This window comes from Quercus lobata, chromosome 9 (genome assembly GCF_001633185.2).
Source record: "Quercus lobata isolate SW786 chromosome 9, ValleyOak3.0 Primary Assembly, whole genome shotgun sequence".
NCBI lineage: Eukaryota > Viridiplantae > Streptophyta > Magnoliopsida > Fagales > Fagaceae > Quercus > Quercus lobata.
Window position 1 is genome coordinate 23941359 of NC_044912.1, and position 12326 is coordinate 23953684.

The window sequence follows — 12326 nt, forward strand, 5'->3', positions numbered from 1 at the left end:
GTTGCTGGTTAGCCTCCTTCTTTTTGGTTTGTTAATAAAATTTTCTATTCATCAAAATAAATAAGGTAGTCAACTAGAAAGAAGAAATAATATTTTCCTTTATATATATATTTTGTTTTCTTTGTTTTTAAATGATATCCTTTAAACTTACATTCACAAAAGCACTATATCAATTACATTGCTTTGTGAAAGCTCGAAAATGTGTTAAAAACACAAGAGTTGTTTAGACCTCCAAATTAAAGTTACGGCTCGATAGATTTTACATTAACTTAATACTAAGTGCAGAATAGTGTAAATGTGAGCGGATAAACAAATAAACTACTCTAATCCATAATCAAGACAACACAGCAGTAAAATGGAATGTAAAAGAGTAGGAAAGAGAGATGCAAACACAAGATAACATGCTGATGTGTTATCGAAGAGGAAACCTCAGAACTCGGCAAAAAATCTCTCCACCGCCCTCTAAGCAGTAATCTATCCACTAGACAATCAGTTGGGATACATGGGTTAGTAAGAGACCATTCAAGCCTAATCTACCCGATGTACCTAAGCCCTCCAAGCTCCTACTCTAACAAGGCTTCTCGGAACTGTGTCTTGTCTAGCTCTCCAGATCCCACAATCCACCTGATTACATCCGCCATGCCTCATCGGCTTCTTTTGGAAATTCCCCAAAACTTCCCAAGTTCCAAAACACTCTCTACACTTTGAATAGGTGTGGGTTGTGTTTGGGTACAAATCTCCTCTCGAGGTATGACAATGGGAGAGGGATAGAGAAGAGGCTACAATGATTTCTCACTAAGGGTGAGTAGCTCTCTCTCAAAACGATGGGTGTATGTGTTGTAGAAAACCTGTCTAGGGTTTTTTTCTCTGAATGACCTCCTTTACATTTGTGGGTAATGAAGGTATATATAGTATCAATAAAGGGTAAGCAAGTCACACTTTAAAAACCTCCAGGCAGAATTTTTCGCGACTATCTCTCGGGAAGGCCTTACCTGCGAGACACTCACGAAAACGACAGCCTGGCACAACTCTTCAGCTTCCAAACATGTGCTCCTCACGTGGCTCTTTCGCGGGTTAGCTTCTTGTGAGCTTCTCGCAAAATCCACTGATTCTTCATTTAAGCTTGAGTCTTCACCAACTTAATACTAAACCCAATATAATAAAATCCCACAAAATACAAAGAACAAAATTAAAGCAATTACAACACTTTTTGTTATGGAATAAAGCCAACATAAAACATAGTTGTAAATCACAACTTTACACTTTGCATATAGGATATTAGAAAAGTAGAAAGTATACATGATAATATTAGACTGACCCAAATTCGAAGGAAAATACTTGACTTGAACTCAAATTTTTTTACCCGAAGCAAAAACAAGTTGATCCATGAATTGACCTGTTTCCTAGGGTCAACTTGGCTTTTATTTTATTTTTTATTTATTTTAAATTTATACCTAGCAGCATGGTTGTCAAAATCCCAATCTAGATCTTACGATTTTACGATCTCACTTGCCCAAAATGACCCGGATCTTTCAAGTATTTTTGCTGTTGTTTAGAATCGTACGATTCTGAAAATCCCGTATGATCCTGATTTCTTGTAATCTTCTTTAATTTGACAAAATGCTTAGTTGGAAGCAAATGAAAAATAATATCCCAATAGTCCAAGTTTTGCTATTCTAATGTAGAGAGATAGAGTGTCAGTTGGACCCAACTAAAAAATAACATCTCAATAGAGTGTCATGCTTTGAGGTTTTTGGCTTTTTTAAAATGATGCTTACAAATGAATGTAATGATGTATGGTAATTACATTAAATGGAGCAAATTTTTGGTTTTTTTATTTTTTATTTTTTATTTTTATTTTTATGAATGAATGTAAAATTTATGTGATTATTTAATATACCAATGAGTATTTTTTGTTTTTTTCTCAAATAATGTAGGATCTTACAATTCACGATCCCACCTACCTCTCACAATCCTGCGTAAGATTTCGATTTTGACAACCTTGCCTGGTAGTGCACAACTAAAAATTATATGTCATGCCACTGCCAACCCTATTGTGCTAGCAGCATAGCTAGTCACAACATTATTAGTTAAAAAAAATAAATAAATAAATAAAAATAAAAATAAAAATACCACGAAGCCAAAGCTACATGTAAACTCTGCCCTATCCCTGAAGTTCATATCTCACTCATTTCAAGTATAAATTAAGTAAAATTTGTGTGCATTTTGAAATTTTGGATGTCTACTTTCAAATGAAGCAAGTCTCACTAAGAACTTCATTATTATAAAGAAAAAGATATTGACTTAAAACTCAATTCCAACCCAATTTTATTGACGCAACCTTATTATAACATATTTTTACACTAAAATTTGACAACACATCTTTAAACTAGCAAATACATCATCCAAAGGAAAAGGGGAAAAAAATATTTACTACAGGTTTAGATAATATATAGTACAATTAATAATTTCAACTTCAAATCTGTATCTTAATTTATATATCAATAATTAAACTCATTGATCTTTATATGGTGGAATGGGCTGAATAAGTAATGACAATACACGGTCCTTAGTTTCATGGTTCCCAGCACCCTGTCCATCTCCATGTTGGTACATGCATTGGGCCATCCTTGCAAGGTTCAATGCAATTTCAATAAATGTTTCAGAGAAGGGAGAACTTGCAGCTCGGTCTTCATTCATCTTTTTCCATGTTGCACTTATCAAAAACCTTATGTGCTCACGAGCTTCTTCTTCACTAGCACCAGTTTCATTCATGTAGCATTGGATTGATTTGGGAACATCACCTCTTTTTAGCTCATCCTGAGTTTCCATATATATATAAATGGATGTTAGCCTATGAAGTATTCGGAGCATTCAAAATGAAATGTAGATAGTTCATTTCATGATCAAAATTTTATTTGTTGTATCTAATAATGTACATGTTACTTCGTTATTAAAATTTGAAATGACGTGACATTGGATATAATTTTGTAATATTTAATCTGAAGTAAGAAATGAATTCATTTGAAAAGTTTACATACCTTAGATGTTCCAAGATCATCTGCAAGTCGTAAAATCATTGATGACCAACGGATTATGTTGGGGTACTCTTCCAAACAATCCAAGGCCTCCTTTGTAATCGGATTTGTGACAAAAAAATAAGCATGCACCAGTATAGTTGGTGCTGATATTGAAATCCATGCATTCTCAATGTATTCTTGAAGGCTCAGTGTATATCCGCTATGGTACCACTTTGCCTCTAACAAATAAGATCTACATATATCTGCCCACTGAAAATTTATGATGGAAACAATGAATTAAAGTTAGTATAACACATCATGTGTTTAGGAAAAAAATGTTAAAAGGATTAATATAGATGAATTTAGAAGTCAAGTCCATACTGCTTTTTTAAAATATCGAATGACATGGAATCCTTGTTCCTTGAGTGTATCAAAGGTCATTTCATTAATTGAATTGTGAAGAGCAATGAAGCATATCTTCATATAATCTGGGAGTTCGTCTATTGCATTGATATCCCATCTGGAATTACAAAGAGTACCATCACAAATCTATATGTCAAAGACAGCTTGAAGCAGTTAAGGTGTAGTGTCATTAATACCAACCTTTCAACAGCATCTGTGAAGAGCTCAAGTTCATCCAAGGTGCCATACACATCGTAAACATCATCTATTGTTGTTATTAGTGCATTGACCTTTGTTGACATTCTCCTACAATATCCAAACTGAGGCTGAAATATTACTCCCACTGTCCATAAGAAATTCTCCATTAGTCTATCCCTCGCAAAGCTCAAATTCTCTGCAAGGCCTGTGCTCTTCCACCACCTTTGCATGAATCAAAGAAGAATATACGAATGTTAGAATTACAGAAATTTCTGCACTTTGTCATCTTCCATATTAGTCATATTAATCAAAAGTTTAAATTTTTAGACTAAAGGCTATTTAATATTTATTTTCTCATGTTTCCATGAGGTTTGATTTTTACCTTCACACTTGCTTTAGATCTTCTTGGTGGGCTGCTTGTACAATGTTGAAATCCAATTCTGCAAGCTCAAGTAAGATAGGGTTCATGTCTTGTTTGCTTCTATATATGTTAATGAACCATCTTGCTTCCGACCTAAGCATCCTCCAATGCAGTGGGAGCTCCAAGGAATGACTTATTATAATAGCAAGATTTTTATCTTTATTCTGCTTGACGTAATCTTCTAGATGTTTGATTGAGAAATCTCTTGCTTCATCTAAGATATTTTCACCTTCTATCGAAAGGAATGAGGCTTCATACAAGGATAGCATACCCATGGTATCCTCACAAAGGCATGCCTTGAACTTCCCTCTCTCATCCTTGAAACTATTGAAAATGTCTACAATGAACAACACAAAACACAACAGTTGACAATCATTAACTATATATGACATGTATGTTTACGGCAAGATTTAGGTACAATTCCTTACCTTTCAGTTTTCCAACCAAATTCACTCATATGATTGTATTATTTAATGTGATATGTAAACAATGTTACTTAGTGCCCATTTGTTTAAGCTTTTAGAAGCTGAAACGCGCTTTTTGAATCCAAATAAATAAAATGTGCGTTTGGTAAATTTTAAAAGTTGCGTTTTCTAAAAAAGCTATGTTTTCATTTGTGAAGGAAAAGCGCATTTCGCGAAAGCAGCCCTGAGCTCCATTGCAAAAAAGCGCTAGTGCGTTTCATGTTACCGTTGCTCAAATTTCCCAAAAACCCAATTTTATCCCTTTGTTTATAACACAATTTTAGAGCACTCCCATCAGGTGTGTTAAATGTGCCAAATGCTAAATATTTGGCACATTTAACACACCAAACACAAAAATAAGCTCTCATCAGCTGTTCTATATCTCAAAAAATTTAGAACACGTCTACAGTACCGTCTCAAATATGAGACGGTACGGAACAAAATGCTATACACTATTTACCTATATTTAATTCGTTTTTTCTCCCTCCTCCCTCATTTGTCTCTCTCGGTCACTCCGTCTGCAACCCATCGCTCTCTCTCTCTCTCTGTCTGGCATTCTCGCCTCGCCGTCTCACCGCACCGGCTCGCCGCGCCATCTTGCCACGCCATCTCGCCAAGCCATCTCGCCACGCCATCTCGCCAAGCCGTCTCGCCACGCCGATCTCACCACGCCGAGAGACAGAGATCGCCCAGGCTCGACCCACTTCCATCAGCGACGGCGACGGAGACGGTTTGTCGCTCTTGAAAGGTAACAAACACTGAAGGAAGAAAAAAAAAATGAGTTTGTGCCAATTTAATTTATGATTTAAGTGTAAATTGTAATTAATTTTATAATTGATTTGGTGGATTTGGGATGTGGTTTGTTTAAGGTTTCTGCCGGTGGTGGATGTGAATTTGTGCCGGTGGTGGGTTTGGGTTTGTGCCGATCTCTGGTTTTGTTTTGTTTTGTTTTTTTTTTTTTTTTTTTTTTTTGAGGCGGCGTTGGCAGATGTGGTTTGTGCGGTGGTGGATGTGGGTTTGTGCCGGTGGTGGGTTTGGGTTTATGATCTCTCTGGTTGTTTTTTTTTTTTTTTTGGTTGAGGCAGCGTTGGCGGATGTGTATTTGTGCTGGTGGTGGATGTGGGCTTGTACCGGTGGTGGGTTTGGGTTTGGTGCCTCACTCTCTGGTTGTGTTTTTTTTTTTTTTTTTTTAAGGCGCCGATGGTGGCCGTCGGTGTTTGTGTTGGTGGTGACCGTTGGTGATGATGATGATGATGATAGTAGTGATAGGGATAGGGAGGAGGAGGTAATATATTATTTTAATGTGTAGTAAATATTATTTTAATGTATAGAATTGAAGAATAGAACATCTGATAAATGGTATGTTGTAAAATGATGTGTTAAAATGATAAAGTGGGTTTTTGGTGTGTTAAAATGACATTTTTTTTTAGAGAGCTGATGAGAATGCTCTTACAAAAAAAACCCAATAATGAAACAGACCAAAACCAAAAACCAAAAAAAAAAAAAAAAAAAAAAAAAAAAAAAAAAAAAAACCAATCTGACCCATTTTTGCCGCATGTCGTTAGCAGTGGGGAAAAGATCAAGTAGCAGTGGGGAGGAAGACAGGCGGTGGTGAAGGCAAAGTAGATCAGCGGACGACGGAAGCATGTTGAGGAAGACAGGCGGCAATGAAGGCAGAGTAGATCAGCGGACGACGGAAGCGTGTTGAGGAAGACAGGCGGCAATGAAGGCAGAGATCAAGCATCAATCTGACCCATTCCTCCCTTTTGGATTTCCCCCTCTATCTTTGTTTGATGAGAATCAAATGGTGTGGTGTGTGTGACCTTTAAGTTTGTGTGTTTTGATGGGATAGAGGGAAAGAAACTTGCAGATGAAGTGGTAAGAGAAAAGAGAGAAAGAAAGAAGAAAAAAAGAAAAGAGTTTTGCGGCAACTAGAACGTTCTGGAGGAAGTGGTAGGGAAAAAGGGGAAAGAAGGAAGAAAAAGGAAAAGGAAAAAGATTAAAGAGAAGGGTACATGTGTGGAGGAGAAAAAAAAAAGAGGGAAAAAGAAAAAAGGAAGGAAATACGGATGGAAAAAAAAAGTAAAGAAATAAGGGAAAAATGAGAAATTAAAATTGAGAAATGCTACTACAATATTTTCACAATAAATTTTAAGTGATAGGTTATTATTAGTTAATATTTGTGAGAAAAAAATAATTTTTTTAGAAACTTTGAAAGTTCTTTTTAGAATAATTTTTAAGAAAGTATTTTCACAATACTTTTACAATACTTTATATATACATTGTCCTTTTTGATAATTTACCATTCAAACCACCACTTTTATAAGTGCTAGCCAAACACTCAGTTTTTTCAAAAAGTACTTTTTATCAGTTTTTACCAAACACTCAGCTTTTATAAGAAGCACTTTTCTATACTGTACTTTTTGAAAACTCCACTTTTTTAAAAAGCCCAGTTTTAAAAAACTTAACCAAACTCACCCTTAATTACTAACCAAGGCAACTATTTGGTTGAATTAAATTGGGGAATCTAAGGAAGTGTACTTGACTTTACCCTTAGATATAAATATCCACTAGTAAAATCCTATTTTTTTCATTGAATACCTTGAGACACACTGTATCCATGTTGTCTTAGTAGTCTAAATTTAAGAGCAGTGGCATATAAATTCTTCGCCTTCCATGTATCAATGTCACCACCATGATCATTGCTGTATAGAGCTTCTAATATTCTCTTCAGTTCTGCCTCGAAGTGATAAGATAATCCTAGCCTTTGCAAGACATCTATCAGCTCAAGTTGCTCTAAAGGGTCCCCCACTTTGTGAAGCATCATCCTCACTTGTTCTACCAACACATTAATTTGTCTAGTGCACGATTCCTCCTGCATCACAATTTTATGATTAAAAGGGTCTAATAGCAGCACTAGTAAAATTAACAAATGAAAACAATACCAAAAAATGTACCGCATATTTACTCCTCAGTGACTGAATGTAATCATATTGCCAAATGGGAGGTTGGTAATTTGCCGATCGCCGCGAAATTTCAGGACTACTTGAAATTTTGCTGGGATGCATGCATTGGACAGAGAAAGGAACGGTACCACTTCTGGGTGTTACAAGTGAGAAAGGAACTTTAGACGGGACAGGTACTCTAGCGAAATTGCGGATTGGGAGTGAGGAAAGTAGGGTGTGAGCCATTGACAAAGGTATTTGGTAATTAAAACTTACTATAGTTTTTACTATTCGATTTATAAATTCATTATTTATATTTTATACATGATTTTAAAATGCAAAATTTTAAATTTTAAATAGTTTATAGATGAGATATATCAATCTTAGATTATCTTGAAATTCTGTAAGTCTAGAGAGTATTAAAAAAAAGGTAATCTAAATGTTAATTTTACAAAATTCACATCTAATAAAAAAAAAATATTGAGTCATTTAATTTTATTTTTATTTAGAATTACACTAAGTGGAATTTAAACCCACCTCTATATATATATACTTAAATACATACTAGTCATATACTTGTGCGAAGTGCACACAAATTTGTCATGATTTTTCTTTTTGTCAAATGAAAGAAGGAGAAAAATATATTATATTTATAGGTCTCAAGTCCACCTCAAAATAATGTGACTATATTGTAATGGAGTATATTGAATATAGTATATATTTTATATTCATGAAAAAATTGTTAATATATGCCCATATTTATTGAACCTAGATTATGGTAATAAAGAGAAATAATACCATGACCTCATGTTCAAAACAATAGTTGGATCTTTGCATGTGAACATGATATATCATGTAATAGCAAACATAGTTTATGCTTCTGTGTAAAAGTTATGCGCAATATGTACTCTAGACCATGTATGTGTGCATAAATATATATTTATATATATATATATATATATATATATATTGAACTTTATTAAGAGAAAACAGCCATATCAGCTAGTACAAGAGAAATAAAGAGTGGTGGAATAGACTCCATCCACACCAAAAAATCAGAAATACAAATGGAATGTCTCGCTAAATTATGCGCTACCTTATTACCTTCTCTTTTTACATGAGAATAAAGTAATTGATTAAAAAAACTAGCATTACATCTGATGTCATCAATTAATAAACCAAGGGAAGACAGGTAAGGGCTGTTATGTCTCAAGGCATTTGACAACACCTGAGAATCCGTTTCCAGAATAGCTTGTCTGAACCCCAACTCGGTTGCAAACTCAAGGGCTGAAGAAGCTGCCAGTGTCTCAATCTCCAGGGGAGTATATTGCTGTGGCAGTAACTTAGGCATGGAAGCCATGACCAAGCCGTTACTGTCCCGGATGACGAAACCAATGCCCGATTTCTTTTGTTCCTTGAAAGTAGCCCCGTCGCATAAATTATTATATTTGATTTGTCATTATTGAGGGAGATATCATATATATATATATATATATATATATATATTTGTAATAGGAAAAACTTAGAGAAAATCCATTTAGATTCTACAATTAAAGTCCAATTTTGTCCCATATGTCCTAAATTATTTATTTTTAGAGAGTTTTATTTCTTAATTTTGAAGCCAAATGTGAGACCACATCATAAATATTCATCCAAGTGAATTATTGAGTACAAAAATCAAAAAGTCTAAAATTAATGAACTGTAAAAAAAACAAGAAAAAAAAGTGCTTCACAATATCAAAAATTAAGAATTGATAAATATATATATATATATATTTTAAATATGAACAATTTACATTCTCTAACTAATAATATTCTTACAAGATTTTTTAAAGACTTAACAAAATATAAGAATGACTATATATCAATAGTATTTAAATTATATATATATATATATATATATAAGAATTATACTATGCATTTTAATGTATTTCTTTTAAGTATATCCATACATATGCATGGAGTTACAAGCTAGTTAAAGATAATGAAGCCTAATCCTTTTCACGGCCTAAACATAATCCTACTTGGTGTGCAAACAAAGTAATTCAAATTCTAATTGCACAAGTCTTAGTATGGTGACCTTTCTCTATTCTAATCAATTTGAAGTCTTTTGGAACATGTAAAAAGCTTTTGTAGTTGAACATAAGAAAAAGCAGAAGAGAAATATGGATTACAATGAGTGGGTGTACGTAAAAGTTAGATTTTAGAGAGTAGTTTATAAAGATCTCTAAACCTCAACAAGAGTACATTTAAACATCATTTGTGCTAAAGATTCTAAAAATGACGTATTTGTGCTTGATAGAAAAAGGAGGAACAAAGATTAAAATGAGAACAAAGACAGGGGGTTACGTGGAAAACCCCATGACTAAGAGGTGAACAACCACGGTGGGAGTAAAGATTTTATGATCTTATCCCTGAGAAGATGTTGTATTCCTTTTCAGCAAACCGACGTTACATTCTTTCTGTTGTACATTTCGTGCTTTTTGTATGTTCATCTTTCTTCTCCTCTCTTTTCCTTCTCTAAGAGTACAAGGAATGTTTTTTGGTACACAAGGACAGGTGCCACTGCCAGCCCTATTGTGCTAGCAACATAGCTAGTAAAATAATTAAAACAAAAACAAAAACAAAAACAAAAACAAAACTAAACTAAACTAAGCCAAAGCTACATGTAAACTCTGCCCTATCCCTAAAGTTCATATCTCACTCATTTCAAATATAAATGAAGTAAAATTTGTGTACATTTTGAAATTCTGGATGTCTACTGTTAGATTCTAAGACTTTAGAAACTAAATGTATTAGAACTTCAATTTATATTGTTGGCAAACCATGATCAAAATATAGAGTCTAGTTTTAGGCTTACTCAAAGTGTGTTTATTTGTAAAATTGGAATTGAGTGATTGCAAAATTTATTGGACTAAATTTGCAAGACTCAATCGATCGAAAATTAGACTCGATCGATCGAATCTGATGCAGATTTATTTTTCTGCAGAATTTCCAATTCAGCCTAAGCCCATATGACATGTAGGGTTTTATATTTTACTCCAAATATAAAAGGAAAAACCCTAACTACGTTTTAGAGGTCTTTGATGTGTTGTGTTTTGAATCTCTTGTGAGATCTAGAGGTGTTTATCTTCATACACACTTAGGGTTATCAAGATCAAGATTCATGTCAAGAACTTGGTGATTGCTTTAGTTGCTACATAAAGAACTTAAAGAAGATCTGAAACCTTTGAGTAGAGTCTCAAAGTCACAAGTGGGAGTACTTGTGGTTGCAGTGGATCAAGAAAAGAAGTAGTCCGTGGACTTAGAGCTGTCACGTGGTCGTGGTAGTAAGTTTTCTACTTGAGGTAGCAATAGGATGTTAGTGGTCTCTATTGTACAAACTTCAATTCTTTCATGTGTTCTTTATATTTCCGCATTATTTACATGATATGATTTTCTTGTGTTAACCTTGATCTGAATAATTTATCTAAGTAATCACTTGGCTAAATAACTAGGTTAAACAACTTGTATTTTAAGAGGTCTAAAAACGTACAAGTGGTATCAGAGTAGGTTAGTTCTTGTATTTAGATCTTTTAATCTAAGAGTTGATGCTTGACCCCTATTGTCATGAAACACGGTCATTCTCTTGTGATCCGACCTCACTTTGATGGGAATAACTAAGCCTATTGAAAAGTAAGGATGAAAGCATTCCTACTAATGTGTAATCTCTCTTGATGAGATTGCCACATGTAAGGATTGTAAGGTTGAATTTAATCAACCATCTTGTTGGTTTTATTTCATGTCAAATTTGCTTGTAATTTAGCAATTAGTAACCCTGTGTTTAGGTGGGAATCATGTAAGGGTAGTGTGTGAGAGAGTGTGAAGAAATGCTCAAGATTATACAGTGAAGCAGGGACTCGCGGCTAGATCTCGCGAGTAGCTCACGGCTTGTAAGCCGTCAGAAGATGCACACGAGTGAAGCATGCAGAGAAGCTAAACCATCATGCTAGCTGTAGCATTATAGGCAAAAAGTCCAGACTGGCCATTCAGTTAGCTCACGGCTTGGACTCGCGACTCAGTCAAGTCGCGAGGCCAAGTCGCCAGTCCACTCTGTTATGGAAAAACTAACTCTTTGCATTCCTTTCTCACTCCAATATAAATACCCCTTATACCCATGAAATATAGAGAGCTTTTAGAGAGAATTTTAAGAGAGAAACCCTAGAGAAAAATAAGATTGACTCATCCACAATCTTTACATAGTGACTCTTCAAATTTCTCAACTCTCACCCTCTCCATTGTTACATCCTTGAGAGGTACATTAGTCAAAATCTTTTCTCATCATACCCATATCTGTGAGAAGGCTATTTTGGTGCTTGGGAAGCAGTTAGGAAGGGACCAATTCATATTGGTTGATGCTATGGGTTATAGCGGAATCCAGTAAGCTAAAGAATACAAAGGTTCGACGTAACCTTATTGGAGTAAGAAGCTTGGAGGGCTTAGGTACACTAGGTAGATTAGGCTTGGAGGGTCTTCTACTGTTCATGTATCCCAACTTCATTCTTTAGTGGATTATTTACTGCTTGGAGGGCGGCGGAGAGGTTTTACGCCGAAGGCTTTGGTTTCCTCTTCGATAACACATCGTTGTGTCGTCCTTGTGTTTACATCTCTCTTCCCTTAATCTTTGCTATTTAATTTCTGCTGTGGATGTGATTTTATTTGGTTTAGATTGTTTATCAAGTCTGTTATAAGTTTATGTTCATTTTCCGCACATATATTGTTTGATATTAAGCTTGAATTGGTAATTTGTAAATTGAGAGTCTAAATGTTCAAGGTGTTTTATACACTATTTGAACATTCAATTGGTATCAGAGCAGATACACTTGTTGTGGTTTGA

At 34.6% G+C, this 12326-nt stretch overlaps 2 protein-coding genes across 2 annotated transcripts; both read right to left on the reverse strand.

Annotated features, from left to right (window-relative positions):
• Positions 1-2259: 2259 nt before the first annotated feature.
• On the reverse strand, positions 2260-5032 carry LOC115960984 (myrcene synthase, chloroplastic-like). Its single transcript, XM_031080020.1, has 6 exons — positions 4966-5032; positions 4003-4378; positions 3624-3842; positions 3402-3540; positions 3042-3290; positions 2260-2820 (listed from the first exon to the last, which is right to left on the reverse strand). Exons 3-6 carry the CDS (start codon positions 3785-3787, stop codon positions 2515-2517), a joined length of 858 nt encoding a protein of 285 aa, XP_030935880.1. The 5' UTR covers positions 3788-3842; positions 4003-4378; positions 4966-5032; the 3' UTR covers positions 2260-2514.
• Positions 5033-6962: 1930 nt separating this feature from the next.
• On the reverse strand, positions 6963-7730 carry LOC115960985 (myrcene synthase, chloroplastic-like). Its single transcript, XM_031080021.1, has 2 exons — positions 7463-7730; positions 6963-7380 (listed from the first exon to the last, which is right to left on the reverse strand). The coding sequence occupies exons 1-2, from the start codon at positions 7694-7696 to the stop codon at positions 7096-7098; spliced, it is 519 nt and encodes a 172-aa protein (XP_030935881.1). The 5' UTR covers positions 7697-7730; the 3' UTR covers positions 6963-7095.
• Between the last annotated feature and the right edge of the window lie 4596 nt (positions 7731-12326).